Source organism: Physeter macrocephalus, chromosome 9 (assembly GCF_002837175.3).
Source record: "Physeter macrocephalus isolate SW-GA chromosome 9, ASM283717v5, whole genome shotgun sequence".
Classification (NCBI taxonomy): domain Eukaryota; kingdom Metazoa; phylum Chordata; class Mammalia; order Artiodactyla; family Physeteridae; genus Physeter; species Physeter macrocephalus.
In genome coordinates, this window is record NC_041222.1 from 28,959,267 (window position 1) to 28,976,554 (window position 17,288).

The 17,288-nt window shown below is 51.9% G+C and overlaps 2 protein-coding genes across 15 annotated transcripts in view; one reads left to right on the plus strand and one right to left on the minus strand.

The window, feature by feature from the left end:
- TMEM8B (transmembrane protein 8B) overlaps nucleotides 1–6,301 on the minus strand; it is a 61,616-nt gene extending 55,315 nt beyond the window's left edge. For all 14 annotated transcript variants that reach the window (XR_008618206.1, XR_008618207.1, XR_003681209.2 and 11 more), the window contains exons 1-3: nucleotides 5,565–6,301; nucleotides 969–1,158; nucleotides 383–590 (exon numbers count right to left, since the gene is read on the minus strand). Coding sequence is in view for 9 of the 14 variants with exons in the window: in XM_028493822.2 (XP_028349623.1) it covers nucleotides 383–590; nucleotides 969–1,158; nucleotides 5,565–6,090 (924 nt within the window). In the remaining 5 variants the exon portion in view is untranslated. The remainder of the gene's footprint in view (nucleotides 1–382; nucleotides 591–968; nucleotides 1,159–5,564) is intronic.
- Nucleotides 6,302–6,445: 144 nt separating this feature from the next.
- Nucleotides 6,446–14,520, plus strand: FAM221B (family with sequence similarity 221 member B). Its single transcript, XM_007108569.3, has 7 exons — nucleotides 6,446–7,128; nucleotides 8,698–9,319; nucleotides 9,498–9,641; nucleotides 11,919–12,029; nucleotides 13,617–13,814; nucleotides 14,006–14,125; nucleotides 14,483–14,520. Exons 2-7 carry the CDS (start codon nucleotides 8,698–8,700, stop codon nucleotides 14,518–14,520), a joined length of 1,233 nt encoding a protein of 410 aa, XP_007108631.2. The 5' UTR covers nucleotides 6,446–7,128.
- Nucleotides 14,521–17,288: the final 2,768 nt, after the last annotated feature.

Consider the following 17,288-nt stretch of genomic DNA (forward strand, 5'->3'; position numbering starts at 1 on the left):
TGGGGGAAAGAGCGCCAACAATCAGGTTGGACGCCAGTCGCCCAAAGCTGCCTCTTAACAGGAAAGGGCTTCCCTGCCCCAGAGTATTCTCTTACCATCTTCCATAAGGTGTCAGGAGCTAAAATTATGATAGAAGAGGAACGTATACTCCCAAATGGACTAACGACTGGGCTAAAGCCTACGAGAGTCTGCGGGGCTATCACCAACCAAGACGTAGAACAAGACTAGTCTTGACCCGCCAGGTGACCTGCTGACCTCTAGCTATGCCCCACACCAGCCACCCTTATGCTGTTGCCCACCCTGGCACAAGGCTGGTGCGCCAGGTAGCCCAGAGATGGAGAAGCAGCTCTGGCCCCTCCTGCCCTGGACAGTATCAACCCACCTTGACAGAGATGTGGCCGTGGGTCCGGGGCAGGTGGGCAGCCAAGAACCAGTCCCCAGGTAAGGGGCTGCTGACGTTAAAGATGCCAGAGGTGCGGTTGGGCAGTGTCCAGCTGAGAGTCAGTGAGAAAACCCCAGGCACAGCCGTGTCCCCTGGGAAGTGTGTGTGCAGGGGATTGATGACGGGGGGTGCCCCAGAACGGAAATACCTGGGGGACCAGAATGAAGAGAAGAGGAAAGGAGGCAATGGGGTGGGACATGGAAAATGGGGGAAAGAAAGGAAAACTGTCATTTATCGCCAGTAAAACAAGTGGATTCCCTATACCGACCCACACAACAAAGTGGCTCCAGGTCAGGGGTCAGAACATAACGGGCAAAAGATCAGCTCGGGCGCTCACACAGTCATACAGTAGCCAGGAATGGTCAGGAGACAGAGGTCTCGGCCCTCAGCCAGTCACACTTCAATCCGGACAAGGGTCAGGGGTCAGGGTCAGGAGGTCGGCTTAGATACTCATAAACTCGCATTTTCGTTTGGAAAGTGGCCTGGGGTTGGAAGCGGGGGTCAGGAGGTTAACTCAGACGCTCACACAGTCACACTTTGGTCTGGGCAGTGGTCCCCAAAGGTTCCCCCCTGCTCTTTGAAGATGATGAGGTTCCACACGGCCAGGAATGTGTCTTCGGGAACATGGAAGTGGAAGAGCTCGGTGCTGGCAAAGGAGCGGAAGGGACTCAGCTTGCGGGGTGAGCAGGTGGAGTAGTCAGTCAGGAAGAGGCCTCCTGGGGAGCAGGCGGAAGAGAAAGGAGCAAAGTAGGACAGGCCATTTCCAGCAAGCCCCAGGCACACCAAGCTGCCTCACCCACAGCACCGACTCAACAAAGGCTCTCCTCTGGCCGGGAACTGGGTCTCATGCTGCCCTCGCCATCATTCGCTTTAAACCTTACAGTGACCTTGGGAAAAATGACCTCTCTTTACGGATAAGGAAACTGAGGCTTAACGCTAGACCAAACTGAGGATTCAAACCTTGATCTGTCTAAATGCAAAACCAGGACCCTTTTGAGGACCCCACAGCTGCCCCTCTTAGGAGCCATTGTTCTCCTCTTACCAAGCCTAACAAAACAGCTGTGAATGGTGCACATGCGTGCGCGCGTGTGTGTGTGTGCGCGCGCTGGCATGAACTCTTAGGCTACTGAGCAGCCTGGAACTCCACCTGTGGGCTTGGGAGTCAGCATGGAACTGTGAAACTGCCTTGTTTATTTTCTTCCCCTTTCTGTTCCCCTGTGGTCAGGAGCAATAAAAACTCTCAGAAGCTTCACAAGAGCTGTCTGTATACTGGCTCAGGGTGGCAGAGGGGAGGGGAAAATGTGGTGAGGCTGCAAGGGGCCTGCTTGGGTGGCAGAGGTAAGGACAGGAGCTGGCAAGCCACCACAAGAGTCCCAGGGAGAGGAGGAAAGGAGAGCCAGCAGGGCCTCTGGGATTCAGAAGGAGGGGCTGGGGCACTTCCTGGAGGGAGGCCCAGTGAGGCAGTCAACTGGTAAGCCAGTGGAATCTCAAACCACTTAGGAATATTCACATCCAGACGAGGCTGGGGTGGAAGGTGGGGAGAAAGTGGCCCTCTGTAGCCGAAATGCCAAGATACCTGATCATGGCTGTTAGGAGCAGAGCCCAGTGAGCAGGAAAGTCTGGTGTTAAGCAGCTACCAAGCAAACACATAGGGACCAGGACTGCTGTAACAATGAAAAGAACCCAGCGGCTCAGCTGGATAGAAGAGGGCCCCAAATGACAGGCAAAGCTCTGGGGAATCTGACTGTTTTGGAGACTTTAGACCAGCCCCAGCAAAGCCCAGAAGGATGCCCCCAGGACAGATAAGAAGGTTGGGAACTCAAGCAGCTTCAGAACAAGAGTAGGGGCAGTGGGTAGGGGAGACCTTGAAGCAGAGTTTTCAGCCCAGTAGGAAATGCCCACAGGCCTTGCCTATTCTGACAGTTTCCCCTTCTGGAGATGGGAGATGTAACTCCAAAAATGAGGCATTTGAAATAACAGACAAAGAAGCATCTGGAAAAGGAGGCTGCTGAAGGAGGGAACACGGATCAAGGTTGGCCCTACTGAACTTCAGCAACCTTGAGTCACCCTGCAGAGAGCCGTCCTATATAGGTGGAGGTCACTAGCCCTAGACTGGCCTGTGCTCTTCAAAAGCCACGGTTATACCCAAGGACTAGTCTGTGCAGTTCAGGCCACATGGTCACTCTCATCTGTCAACAAGGAAGACCTGCTACCTTGCAAGCTGAGCACTGCTCAGGAACCAGAGAGGCTCACAGAGCAGCACTCACAGGGCAGTGGTGATGCATCAGAGAGGGATGAAAGGAAATGAACCAAGGGATAGGGAAGAAAGGTTTCCTAGGAGCCCTGGCTGTGACAACTGGGAGGCAGAAAGCTAAGAGCTGAATGGCCTGGATACTATTGTTACAGGAAAGCAGAGCACTGGAGCACCCCCTGCTGGAATTAGAGAAGGGCTCCTCCTCCTCAAAGCTGGTACCAGGTATGGGTCATCAGATGGGTCATTGCTACTGTTAGAAGCAATGCTGCCCAGGCCCCCAGTACAGATTCTCAGAGAGCTGGTGATGAAAGCAGCTAATGACCTTTAGGAAACAATAGACAGACGTGCACAAAGAGCCCTGTGATAAAGGAACATGGCATGGCCTGGAGAACTGGGGGACTAGTTAAGCCACCTTGAAGTGGCTAGGGGCTACACAGGTCACAGAATAGCCTGGTGGGAAAAGGGAGTAAAAGGAAGCTGGGGATGCTGGGAGGAGCCTAGAGGGCAGATGTTTGAGAAAGCATCCACAGCCCCATTCACTCCAAGCTTTGGTTTGGGTTTCACCAGGACCTACAGAGCTGTGTCCCAGAGGAAGCACAAGTAAGGCCCTAGCCAAGCTCAGATGAACCTGCCTTGGATGCGCCAGTGCTTCCAGATGAGGCTAGAGTGATTCTCCATCACCACCTGAAACACACACACACACGCATGCATGCATACACACAGGCTGAGGCTGGCCCTTCTAGTGACAGCACTCAGTAGAACAAAAGGCCATTTCCTGTAATGGCAAGGCATGCCTGGGTTATGCAACTGCAGTCAGACAAGCCCAAGGAAAAGACCCAAGGATCTGTTGAGACCAACTGTGCCATCATGGTCCTGTGACACTGCTAGTCTCTCCTCAGGTGAAACCTCTCATCACCACCAGGTCCCAGAGCACCCCTGCAGGCCAGTGACTAGTAACAGCACTCAGGGCAGCCCTGCCTGCTGTGGGACCTAGTCAGTGCTCATTTCTAACCTCATTATAATCCTCCCAAAGCACCTGAAACTGCTTCTGGGCAATCATGCTTTAATCCACATCTTTCAACTTTCTACAGCTCCGTGGCTGTCAATCACCCTCCTCTCTTAGTCAGCCCAGTGTCTGCTCAATGGGCTTATGAACAAAGATGCTGGGGTGGCAGGGAAAGAAGCTATGAATTGGGCTTGACAGAATGGACTCCCCCTCACCCAAACTGAAAAACTGACCTGCCTTCTGCCTCTGTTGAGTGCCCGATCTGCCAGCAGCAGTAATCAACACTGAGCAGTAACCAACACTGAGCCCCTCAAGGCATCTGGCTGGGGGCAGATGGATTACTCATGTATGTTGTGGGAGGCACCCAACACGGCCTCCAACCGGGAACTATCCACTTAGAGGTGACGCTTCAGTGATCTGTCTGCAGGAGGGGCAAGAAGAGCTAAAGAGGAACATGCATGGGCCACAACATGTACCTCCCCCTCACACAGTAACATAGGCTGTAAGGACACACAGGCTCACATATACACAACACACATGCACCTACACTTACCAACACACAAGTCTATACACACACTGCACACGCCCAGCATTCCCACAGATCCCTCAGGTACACACACAGACACATAAGTGCCCAGATACCAGTGAGCATCCACATAGAGCTCGCACATCTCTGCAGGGGCAGTGACCTTTGGCGTGCATTGATCTCCTCAAGCTTGTACACTGAACCAGGGCCCCAGAGCTCATTGAAACGCAGCCTCTCCACCCCCAGCTGCTCTGCTACTTGTTATTGCCAAAGACCTCCTCAGGCATATCCCCATCACCTCTAGAGTGCCACCTGCCAGAGATGGCTGGGGGTTGGGGCCATGATGACTCTTTATTATGGGGCCATCTTTACAGCACATATCCTATGGCCAGGACCCCCTCATCCTCCCACATTCCACCCATTAGGACGTTGGGTATCTCCCTCTCCTGTCCGAGTCACTTCCTCACTGGATGGTGGCCCTGAGCTGACAACTGACAAGTGAGGATAGTTTGTGGATGAAGCCCCCTTGTGGGAAGACAGGGGAGAGGACAGGTTGTGCTTTGAGCCTTTCTGCACTTGGATCTGTTTTCCTATTGGGCATATACTGCAATGAAAAAAAAAAAAAAAAAGAAACAAAAACAAAAAACACCAGTATAGGGTAGGAATTAGGAAATCTTTTTCTAGCCCCACACTGCCACTGACAAGCTGTATGATCTTGGGCAAATTGATCTCTTGCTGAGCCTCAGTTTCCCCATCTGTAAAACAGTCTCCAAGTTTCAACCCTGCTTTAAAAGTGTCAGGAATTATTCCTAAGCAAATCAAGCTTATTTGGAATGAAACTCATTACAAGAAGAAAACTCATTATAATGGCAACTAACCCATGTCCATGTTTTTTTGTTATTTGCTACATGCTATTTTCAAAACTGCTTTCTTAACCCTGTTTTAAGGCATGCCCAGTTCCTCAAAGGTTTAGGCCAGATCTTCCCACACTGGACTAGAGGCTCTCTGCTGGGGGACTATGTCTCCCCCACCAAACTTAATGAGCAGGTGCAAAGCACTCAAGACTTTCTTGGAAAAGCAAGAGTCAGAGTGGAGTCCAGATGGACCCCAAGAAAGGAAACATTGCAGTCTGTCAGCCACCTGCTGAGCCTCAAGCCCACAGCTACCACTCTTCTGACCCTGCCAATTCCTCTCAATTATGTAAGACTTCTTATTTCTCTCCATTTCTTCCCCAGTGATCTAGTTGCCCAGGTCCCACCTCTCCTGAATCCCTCCAGTCCACCCCTCCCTGCCAGAACCCCATCCCTGCCTCGGTCTTTCCTGCTTCTGCACTCACCAGCCCCTGGGCCAAGGACAGACAACAGCAACAGCAGCAGTAAGGCTGATGGCAGCTGGAGCCCAGACCTGAGTCGAGGCTGGGAGAGGGGCAGGGTATGAAAGAGAGGGCTGGGTAGTGGGAGAGACCTGGGTAAACACAGAGATGAGGGCAAAGACTGGGATAAAGAGTTGGGCTGGGCTGGGCATTGGGACTTATGCAAGGGTAGGGGATGTGATGGAAGGAGGCACTGTGATGGGGACTGGAGGAAGGGCAGGGGTTGGGCCCCGGGCTTAAGCAAATTTTGAGAATGGGTCTGGGACAAGGGCTGGGCTGGAATTTGGGAAAGGAGGTGAAACAGGGGCAGGCGCTGGGATGGGGACCAGGCCAGGGACTGGAGTGGGGGCCTGAGCTGGGACCCGGATCTGGGCATTCGCTGGGACCCAGGCCGGAGCCGGAACTTATGTGGGAAGCGGGACGAGGGCGGGGTCGGGGGCGAAGGCCCGAATCGGGATAGGAAAAGGGGCCGGGACAAGGGCTGGGCCATGGCCCGGGGCAGGGGCGGGGCCGGACAGGCCAGCGCGGGCGCTCGCAGAGCTGACCCGCGGCTCCGCTCCCACCCCCGGGGGGTGACCTCCGGTGTCCTCGCGGGCCCGGGGCCGGGGTCGAGCCTGCTGGGGCCAGGCCGGGGACCTGGGTAGGAATTCAGGTCTCGGCGACTCCGGGCTGCGCTGGACGGGCGATAACCAGGCCCCGCGGCGGCGGCCTCAGCCTGACGTCGTATGACGCTCCGCCCCCCGATTAGTTCGATTGGTCCTTCTCACTAAAGCCCGCCTCCGACCCTATTCTATTGGTCTCTAACTTGGCCCTGCTGGGCTCGACGACAGACTCCGCCCCAACTCCAGCTACCAGAATCCCCGCCTTTCTCTCCCCAACCGCGGAGCCCAGATGCCCCCATCAGATTCTCACAGCCCCCACTGACCACCCCACAGACATCTCATAGGAACCCTCCAGAGGCCTTCATAAACCCAGACACCCACGGACGTCCCCACAGATATCTGCAGACCCTACCCAGAGACCCTCACAGAGTCTTACAAAGATCCCGCAAAACCACTCACAGAGATCCGGCAAAACCCCATTAAAAGAAGTGACCCTCTAGGTTTGTCCCCTCCGGGTCAAATGCAGACCCCTCAGGAGACCTCACTCACCGAGGAGGTGACCAGACTGCTGTTGCCACGGAGACTACTAGGCGTTCCGGTTGCCCTGGTGACGGATCCTCCACTCCCGGCCAGGGTTCCAGAGGCTTCAGTCAAGCCCCTTCCTCATCGGCCCTGGATCCTCTCGTCCCTCCCTCTCCCACCCTTCTTCAGAACTGGCCAGAGCTCCTTTGCGATTTTCTGCAGGTGTCCTAGTCCCCTTCTCAAGTTGTGACTTGCAGGCAAGGCCTCTCAGCACACAGCGCCTGCAGCCAGGGCTCGTCCACAACCACAAGCGCCTTCTCTCCCTCGGGGCCAATACTTCCCCTTCCCGGCTTCAGACAAGATCCTGACCTAAGGACTTGTAACAGCCGAGACAAAGCCCAGAGGTATGTAGTCTCTCAAAAGGCCCCTCTTCCAAATCCTCGTTCCATTCCCTCCTAATACCTTCCTGTCCCTTCCCACCTCAGTCCAACCCCCTCCCATTCTCTACTTTTCATCCTTATCCTCTCCCTCCCCCATGTTTCTCCACTCAGTTCCGTCCTCCCCTTTTCCCTTTCCTCTCCTCTCATCCTCTGGTTCTTCACCCTCAGGCCCCTTTATCCTCTTGCTGAATGTCTGGCCATCTTCCTCCCCATCATCCTACTCTCCCCCTGCTTTCTGACACAAACTTCCCCTTTGGAAAGGCCCTGATGAGTTTAAGAAATGATAAATATAGTATTTCTGAAGCATGGACAAAGGTAGAGACCAGGGGAAGGTAAGGCTGGAATCCTTAGGCAGTGTTGCAAATGATGACAGGCCTTGAATGTCAGGGCCAAGAAATTTGGACCTAATACTTAGGCTGAGTCACTGAGTGTTAATTTTTAAGCAAGGGAATGCCGTTGTTGGGTTTGCATTTTAGAAAGTTCTCGCCTGGGTCATTAAGGTAGACTGACCCCTTTTGGACATCCTTCCAAGACAAATTAGGCACACCCTACTCCCCACAGCATCCTGGGCTTACCCCAGCACAACACCAACTCGTTGGTATTGTCATTTTGGTTAACCTGTCTTCTTCCCAGATTCTTTCAACTGAGTCCAGTACCTGAGTAAAAGCGTTAAGATTAGGCTCTTTGTAAAAGTTACCTAAATCAATGAAAGAATGGGAAAGTGGATTAATATGCTGGGGAAGGCAGCAGAGGGGCAAAGTTATTACAAAATCCAGGTAGAAAATGATGAGAACTTGAACAAAATTGGAGAGAAAGGAGAGGAGAGAATGGATTTGGGGGATATTTAGAAGATAGGAAATATAGTCCTTGGTGCCCATTTTAAGATGTAGGATGAGGGGAAAGGAGAATTCTAGGATAATTCTCAGTTCAGTTTTGATGCCCTGTGGGACATCCATTTAGCAATGTCCAGCAGACAGTTGGCTATGACTGTGAAGTACAGGGGTTTAAAAAGGTCTGAGCTGGAAATATGGATTTAGGAGTCATCAGGTGTCATCAGCATACAGCTGGAAGTAGCTGAAGCCTTGAACATGAATGACATCACCAAGGGGTGGGGGAGGGGTCCCTAGACAAAACTAGACTGTGGTCATGGCATCCTCCTGCACTCTTGGGAGCAAACCCCCACTTTGGCTTGGTCTTCCCAGTCTCTAGAACTCCACAGCCTGACCTCCATGGTCCTAAGTTATGCCCAGAACCCTGCTCTTGGACTAGCCAGGATGCTATGTTAGGACCCCCTCCTCTGCTACCATCTACTGATGGGATTCTGACTGCTTCAGCCTTTCAGTATGCGATATGGGGTCTAGGCACATGGGTGAAGCTCCTAGCACCATACCCTGGCCCAGAGCTCATCTGACTTCCCCCTTATATCTCAGGTACACTGAAAACTTTATCCTAATTCCATAGCCCCCTGCGAATCCTGACTTGCAGACCCTCCAATCCCAACCTAATGAAACGTGTACCCTATTCTACCACTAGATGGAAGCAGACAAGGTCACAGAAGAGCCTCATACCACCATGTTTACGGAAGAGAGCCTTTCTTCAAAGGACCCCTCTGCTGAGGACTCACAGGAGCCCCCTATCCCTGAAATCCCCTTAGAGCCTGCCCTCTCTGAAACCCCTTTAGAGCCCCTTGCCTCTGAATCTCCTATGGTGCCATCCATTTCCCAGATCCCTTTAGAGACCCACACCTCTGAAACCCCTTTGGAGCCTTCCATCTCTGAGATTCCTTTAGAACACTCTGCCTCTGAGGTCCCTTTGGAGACCCCTACCCCTGAGACCCAGTTGGAGACTCACATCTCCAATGTCCCAGAGAAACACCTTACTTTTCAGACCTCATCACTAAGCTGTGTCTCTGTGTCTTCCTCTGATTATCTGAAGGAAGCCTTCTCTGAGTCTTCCTCCAGTGAGGGCTCATGGACAAGGAGGTCTATCCAGACCTCTGAATCTGAGAGTGTTCCAAAGCACTCCCTTTCAGGCCTTCCAGCCCAGGTCCACCTGGACACATCTGCAAAAGATGGGGAAGAGGAAGAAGAGGGAGAGAAAGGGGTGGATACCATTGACAGCACCGCTCACGCAGCTCAGCCTGAACACCAGCTGGGCAAGAAGAAGGGGAAGAAAGGAGTCAGCCATAATTGCTCCTGCCCTTTCCCCCTTTCTCATCACTGTCTTTGACCTGCCCCAGGAGGAGGAGATTGAGTTACTCTCTGACCTGGCCCCTTCTCTTAGTTTTAGGGCCTCCTCACTTCCCCTTAATTACTCAGCCCCTTCCTCCCCAGGTTACACCATCCACCCAGTGGTCCCTGCTGAGCAGGCAGACCTGGTGGAAGTGACTAAGGCAATGCACAAAGGGAAGTTTGGTGCTCAGGTGAATTATCTTTTCCAGTGGGAGAAGGAGGCAGCCCTGAATGCCATCCAAACAGGTGAGCCCAGGCAGCCTTTCAGGGGCTGGTGACAGGCCCATGGCCATCCTCCCATCCAACAGGATCTAGGAACCTGCCCGTTCAATGGATAGCCCTTGTGGAAATGGCAGTGCCACCTGCCTGGAATCTGAGAGGGGAGCGGGCAGGTAGGCCAAGGTAGATGAGGGTGGATGCAGACAAAAAGTGGGGATATTCATATAAAGCCAGGCAGGAACAGGTGGCTGAATGAAGGCTCAGATAGCCTGCACCAAACAGATCCTAAGGCAGAGATGGCCCAGGACCCTGGACAGTTTCCAGGTGACATGTTGCTCTGATATGGCAAAAGGCCTTAGTCCCCTTGGTGGAACTCCATTAAAAGGCTGTCATGGGGAATTCCCTGGTGGTCCAGTGGTTAAGACTCTGCACTTCCACTGCAGGGGGCACGGGTTCAATCCCTGGTCAGGGAACTAAGATCCCGCATGCTGCATGGTGTGGCCAAAAGTTTAAAAAAAAAAAGGCTGTCATCACTGCAGCCCCTCAAGTAGAGTCTGAGGTATAATTGCCATCCCCCTGGTTCAAACTCCAGTCTTCTTCATCTGAAAGGTGGGCAATGACTCCCACATCAGTGCTTGAATTTGACTCTCCCAGGCCCTCAGGCTAGGCCTTGATCTATGGGCACTAACACTTGTTCACCTCTGCACCTCACCCGTTCCTGCACTGTATCCTGCTACTCTGAACACAGTTCAGAATTCCTCTAGTGGAATCCTGGCCCCTGCCCACCCGCATTGTGACTCGGCCTAAAATCTGCCCTTTCAACCAAGCTTCCCTGTTGTAATGGGGCACTTATACCACAGGCTGGCAGTATCAAGTCGGAAGCATCAAAGCCAAAAGCCACATCTGGACAGGCTTAAGATCCTAAGAGACCAGGGGAAAGACAAGAAAATCTAGTTTGACAGGCACAGAATTGTGGATTGTGGTCCTGGCCAGAGTCAAAGACCAGAGGACACCAACTCTTTCTCATTCTCCTTATGGAATTTCAGGGCTTTGCCTGGAATATGGAGTCTCTCTTCCTCCTAAAGGAATTTGCTCACTCACTTATTCAGTCAAGCATCTATATTCTCTGAGCACCTATTTTGTGCCAGGTCCTGTGTTAGGACATCGATGAAAAGACTGACCCTTCCTTGGAGGAACTCACAGTCTAACGAGAATACAAGTGAACAGTCCATTATAATGCATTGTACTGTGATAGGAGTAGCATGAGAGCCACAGGAGGCAAGAGGAAGGGCCCCTAGACAGACAGGGGAAGTCAGAGACAACTTTCTGGTGGAGGTGACAGTTCACTGGAAACTTTAAATGGGAATAAGAGTCCTAAAGGCCCCACTCCCTGGGGACTCAGGATCCTTGGCTCGAAGTTGGGGTACTCTCAGCTCTCACAGAGGATGAGAAACTCTTGAGTGGCAAATGCTCTGGTTCTCCTCCCACATTTACTCAGCACCACCCTTGCCTTGTGGTGAGACTGACCGTGAAGCCAGACAGTTTCAGATCTCAAGGGTGGTGGCCTCTTGCTGGTGCCTGCTCTCAGGGATACGTCTTAGCCTCACCTTCCTTTCCAAGCCTCCTTTCTTAGCCTCACAAGCTTATATTTTTGCTTTTCACCACTCATGACTTCTCGCCTCCCCCTTTCTCCTGACCCTTGGAGAGCCATAGGCAGCCCTTCTCAAGTTCACAGAGGGTATTAGTTCAGTAACACCAGGAACGCAGAAGGGAAGTATGAAGGTGCCAACGTGGAGAAGTGAGAGAAGCCCTCCTCCTACCTCCTGGCACCAGGGCTGCCCAACCTCCTCCTCCTCTTCAGGTCCCTTCAATACTTCGCTCCTTAGGAGCCAGTCCCTACCATCTACTCTGCACCTGGCCCATCATCTTCCCTTTCCCTCACCTTAGACACTTCAAGGAAACAGAACAAAGGTGGACTCTAATGTTGGGAGGGGAGGAGATGAGAATCCCACAGTCACAGAGAACTCAGCGAGATACATGTTCATCGTCAAAATTTCACATATAATCTTCCTGCTCGGCATTGAAGGCCGTCTTCAGTGCCCTCTGACAGGCTGACACAGATGGAATGGATCCTAGGGTGGGGAGGGATCTGAAGACACTTGTGGGGTGATGAGCAAACCTTGAAGAAAAAAGTCTAAAGGGGTAGGGATGAGGACTCGTGGGTAGAGGTGAGAACACCTTGCGGGGAGCTTAGGCTATTTTTTCTTCTTACTTTTCCTTATTACTCAATCCCCCCACACCCAGGTCTCTATATTGGCTGGCGCTGCCTCCATTATCTATGGGACTGTTTCCGGATTGGGGATGACTCCAAGTGCTTTTGTGGACACTTGTTGAGACAGCACCAGATCATCTCAGGTGTGGAGTGATAACTGTCCTCTGTCATGTGTTGGGATGTATGAGAGCAAGTGTGTGTGTGTGCGTGTGTTGGTTTGGGGGAGGGGGTTGACATGGGAAAGCCAGGCCCTGTCAGGTGCTGGTCTAACCCTACCATCCATCCCCCTCCTCACAGACATATCCGTGCCCTGCAATGTAGGCCAGTGCCGCTGCCTCATGTTCTGCTTTATCCCATCACGCCCAGAGGAGGTGGGTAAGTTCTGGCTCAAGAGACGAGCCACCTTTGACCCCAGGGCTTGGAGAGCCCAATGTCGCTGCAAACACAGCCGTGACCTAGACAGACAGGGGAAGTCAGAGACAACTTTCTGGTGGAGGTGACAGTTCACTGGAAACTTTAAATGGGAATAAGAGTCCTAAAGGCCCCACTCCCTGGGGACTCAGGATCCTTGGCTCGAAGTTGGGGTACTCTCAGCTCTCACAGAGGATGAGAAACTCTTGAGTGGCAAATGCTCTGGTTCTCCTCCCACATTTACTCAGCACCACCCTTGCCTTGTGGTGAGACTGACCGTGAAGCCAGACAGTTTCAGATCTCAAGGGTGGTGGCCTCTTGCTGGTGCCTGCTCTCAGGGATACGTCTTAGCCTCACCTTCCTTTCCAAGCCTCCTTTCTTAGCCTCACAAGCTTATATTTTTGCTTTTCACCACTCATGACTTCTCGCCTCCCCCTTTCTCCTGACCCTTGGAGAGCCATAGGCAGCCCTTCTCAAGTTCACAGAGGGTATTAGTTCAGTAACACCAGGAACGCAGAAGGGAAGTATGAAGGTGCCAACGTGGAGAAGTGAGAGAAGCCCTCCTCCTACCTCCTGGCACCAGGGCTGCCCAACCTCCTCCTCCTCTTCAGGTCCCTTCAATACTTCGCTCCTTAGGAGCCAGTCCCTACCATCTACTCTGCACCTGGCCCATCATCTTCCCTTTCCCTCACCTTAGACACTTCAAGGAAACAGAACAAAGGTGGACTCTAATGTTGGGAGGGGAGGAGATGAGAATCCCACAGTCACAGAGAACTCAGCGAGATACATGTTCATCGTCAAAATTTCACATATAATCTTCCTGCTCGGCATTGAAGGCCGTCTTCAGTGCCCTCTGACAGGCTGACACAGATGGAATGGATCCTAGGGTGGGGAGGGATCTGAAGACACTTGTGGGGTGATGAGCAAACCTTGAAGAAAAAAGTCTAAAGGGGTAGGGATGAGGACTCGTGGGTAGAGGTGAGAACACCTTGCGGGGAGCTTAGGCTATTTTTTCTTCTTACTTTTCCTTATTACTCAATCCCCCCACACCCAGGTCTCTATATTGGCTGGCGCTGCCTCCATTATCTATGGGACTGTTTCCGGATTGGGGATGACTCCAAGTGCTTTTGTGGACACTTGTTGAGACAGCACCAGATCATCTCAGGTGTGGAGTGATAACTGTCCTCTGTCATGTGTTGGGATGTATGAGAGCAAGTGTGTGTGTGTGCGTGTGTTGGTTTGGGGGAGGGGGTTGACATGGGAAAGCCAGGCCCTGTCAGGTGCTGGTCTAACCCTACCATCCATCCCCCTCCTCACAGACATATCCGTGCCCTGCAATGTAGGCCAGTGCCGCTGCCTCATGTTCTGCTTTATCCCATCACGCCCAGAGGAGGTGGGTAAGTTCTGGCTCAAGAGACGAGCCACCTTTGACCCCAGGGCTTGGAGAGCCCAATGTCGCTGCAAACACAGCCGTGAAGACCACGCAGCTACCAGGTCCCATTCCTGCAGGGTCAAAGGTACCTTCCAGAGCAAGGGGAGTGCAGGGGTGGGCATGGGTTGGGATAGGTTGCAAATAGTTTGGGGATGCAGATGGGGAGCTGGGAGGAGAGACTTGGGCTTGCGGTTGGTGAGGAAGAGATGAGAATGTAGTCAGCCCCTGGGGAAGCCCCAATACCCTATACTTTTCTTGGCTGCCCCCTTGCCCCAGGCTGTTGGTGCAACTGCTTTGAGTCTAATTTCCTCTGTGCGGCCTGTGACTGGCGCTGGGAAGAACATGAGACTTTCTTTGAGACTGAGGAGACCTGGCAGCGAGGAGGGAGGCCTCACGGTGAGGGGGCAACCTGGGGTAGGGGCCCACTCCAGGGTCTGTAATCAGAAGGCCAGGCAGGAAGGCACTCCTGCCCTCAACCATCCCATCCAGGACTTCACCCCTCCCTCCTGCATCCCATACCCGCACTGGTTTCCACCCCCAGGAGCAGATTATGTGCCTTTTGCGAGGATGCCTACCCTCCGAGAAGCCATCATCAACAACTCTGACTTCGAGGCCCTTCAGAAGAAGGGGCCCTCTGGCCGTCCCAGCTCCCACCCTAGTCCCCCTGGGCTCCCTAGCCCATGCACTGTCCAGCCTGGCCCCATATCTGACCCCTGTACCTGACCCTTTCACCTCTGCTCTTCCCTCCTCCAGGGACAGACACTGTCAACACCTGGTGCAGGCCTCTGTGAGCCTGGCCCAGATCAGCAATAAAGGGAAAGCCACTGGAATCTGGTTGGCTCTGTATGAGGCAGATAGAGCCCGGCCCGGGGTAGACACCCTAGGACCTTGGAGTTGGCACCTACAGGGGGTGAGAGAGAGCACCAGGCAGGAGAGAGGCTGGATCCAGCCATCTGCCTCCACTGCACCCACGTTCAAACTGCTAGCTCTGGCATCAGGAGGAGAGGGTGGCTTCAAGGAAGCCAAGGGGGGGGCATTTCAAGAAGGAGCAGTGATGTTAGACACAGGTAGGGGCTCCAGTAAGACAAAGACTGAAGAGTGTCCATTGGATTTTGCAATCAGAAGGTCTTTGGTGACTTCAGAGGGTGCAGCTTCAGTGGTGCAGTGGACCAAACAGCAGTGAGTGTGAAGGAATTTAAGAAACTTAGATGAAAAGAGCAGGGAAGAAGTCAGACAATATCTACAGGGGGATGTGGGGTCAAGGAAGCATTTTGTATTTAGGATAAAGGGAGGGGCCAGTAGAGAAAAAGACCTTGAAGGGTACAGAAGAGAAAGAGAGATGCCTGGTGAAGCCACATCCCAAAGATGGAAGGAGAGGATGGGGTCAAGGCGGAAGTGAAGGGATTCACTCTGGACAGGAGAAACACCACTTCTTGAGACCAGGAGGAGGGGGAAGGAGGACGGAAGAAAGGATGGAAGGAAGGATGGGGCCTTCACTGAGCTGCAGGGAGTAGGATCTGATGGAAGTTCCCCTGTGAAGTAGGAGACAAGGTCAGTTGCTGGTAGGGGAGGAGAAGGATAAGAGTGGGGGCATAGGAGACAGGAAGAGAGGTGAAGGTTTGGGAAGGCTAATGAGGGAAACTGGAGAAAAACCTGATCGGTGGGCAATCAGGGATTCAGGTATAGTTGGAAGCAGGAACCTAGTTAGAGAAGCAGAGAAGCAAAATATTTAGATTAATGGGTGGTGATGGGAAGGGTATCAGGGAGGATGATCAGGAAAATAATGCAAAAGGAGGCTTGAGGATGTGGAGGGAGCTGACCATACAGATAGGAAAGGAAAGTGAAGCCAGGAAGCAATTGACAGATTAAAAAAGGGAACAGTCAAAGGAACAGAAGTCTCATGAGGTCCAGTAGCAGATGTAGTGGTAGGGATCAAAGTACAGGAGACAGTGGCCAGAACCCGCAGAGCGCTGCAGCTTTCAGATGAGAGCAGCTGCAAGTGATCACAAGAGCCTGGAGTGGAGAAGACTGTGGGCTAGGGGCCAGAATCAGAGTGTTGGGGAGTGACTAGGAAGCCCATTGGTGATTCTTATGGGGAATAGGAGTTTCTGACACTAATGAGCTAGCTCTGTGATCTTAGACAAGTCACTTTCCCTCTCGGGGCCTCTGTTCCTGGATCTATAAAATAGGATAACCTCTGTGCTACCTGCCTCTATGAGAATCCAAAGAAATAACCAGTTTCAAAGTGTTCTGTACTCACCTACCGCTCCTGGCTGGTTTCCTCTTCCCAGCACCTTTTATCTCTTGCCCTTCTCCAGAGCAGCTCTAGGGGCTGCTGCTGTCCCAGAGGCACACGGACAACGGCAGCCTCCAGGGCACAGAAAAGGCCAGTGTACATCTCCTCACGTTTAGGGAGGCCCTCTATTATTCCAACGAAAGGTATGCAACTTTGACTGCTAGAACTCCTGGGGGAAATCACAGGGTCAAATGTCTGTCCTTCGGAGGAGAAAGGACTCTCTAACAATAATATGGCTATTCAAAAGAAATCATTACTATCTCCAGAAGTAGAATTCCCCATTACTGGTTATTATGCAATTAGCACCATGATGACCACTCACTAAAACCAACTCAGCTAATAGTCAACAATAAAGGAATGGTTACTGTGATAAACTTATTCAAGAAAGTATTATGCAGCCATTACAAAGTATATTTACATAGACTATGTAATAATATGGGAAATTGACCGTAAATGGAAGAATAAGAATATAATATGTAATACATATCATATATTATGGAAAAGGAAGTGAAAGAAAACACCAAATGTTATTCATTCCACAAATAATTATTGAGCACCTATATATGTCAGGCCATGTGCTAAAAAAAAAAAACACCAAAAAAACTAACGATACGGTGGTGACTTTTCTCCTGTGTTAAACCTCAGACTAAAACTTTCCTGGTGTGAGTACATTAGCATTTTGTGACCCCATGTTTCTGATGTCAAAAAATATATATTCCAGCAGAACGAAATATACTTCTAACCTAGCCGTAATACATTTCCCTTGTCCTTCAAACTCGCCCGGCTCACTGAAAATGCCAGGCACGGAGCTAACCGTATCCCATACTTTTTCTGATTAGGAAAGAACATTGGATACATGTTCCTTTGCTTATTAGTCGTGCAGCAAAGACAGGACACTCCTGTCCCCGCCCGTTAAAAAAAAAAAAGGAAAAGAAAAATGCAAAAACCGCCCCGAAAACAAACTGCAGAATCTTTAGTCTTGGAATATTTTAACAAGCACATAAACTAAGGAGGAACTTCCCTCAGATGAGTAAGTTATTAACATCTTTGAAATGGTCAAGGGGCTGAAACTGTCCTTGTGGGGAAAATGCTGGGTATCTATCCCACCAGTTAAAAAAAAAAACAAAACCCGTCCCCATTCACCTTCAGGCCCACCCGCCCGGCGACCTCCACCCGCCTCTTTCTTCCGGGACTCCTATTGCCTGGAATTCCAGGGGTAGTGGTGGTTCCTGGGGCCAATAAGCGCGGAGCGGCCCCGCTCCC

What these genes read in the sequence shown, in the direction of transcription:
- FAM221B (XM_007108569.3), top strand. Translation starts at nt 8,698, where the DNA reads ATGGAAGCAGACAAGGTCACAGAAGAGCCTCATACCACCATGTTTACG. An exon ending in CCATTCCTGCAGGGTCAAAG is followed by an intron (nt 13,815 to 14,005) that starts GTACCTTCCAGA and finishes CCCTTGCCCCAG; the next exon opens with GCTGTTGGTGCAACTGCTTT. An exon ending in GCGAGGAGGGAGGCCTCACG is followed by an intron (nt 14,126 to 14,482) that starts GTGAGGGGGCAA and finishes TCCCTCCTCCAG; the next exon opens with GGACAGACACTGTCAACACC.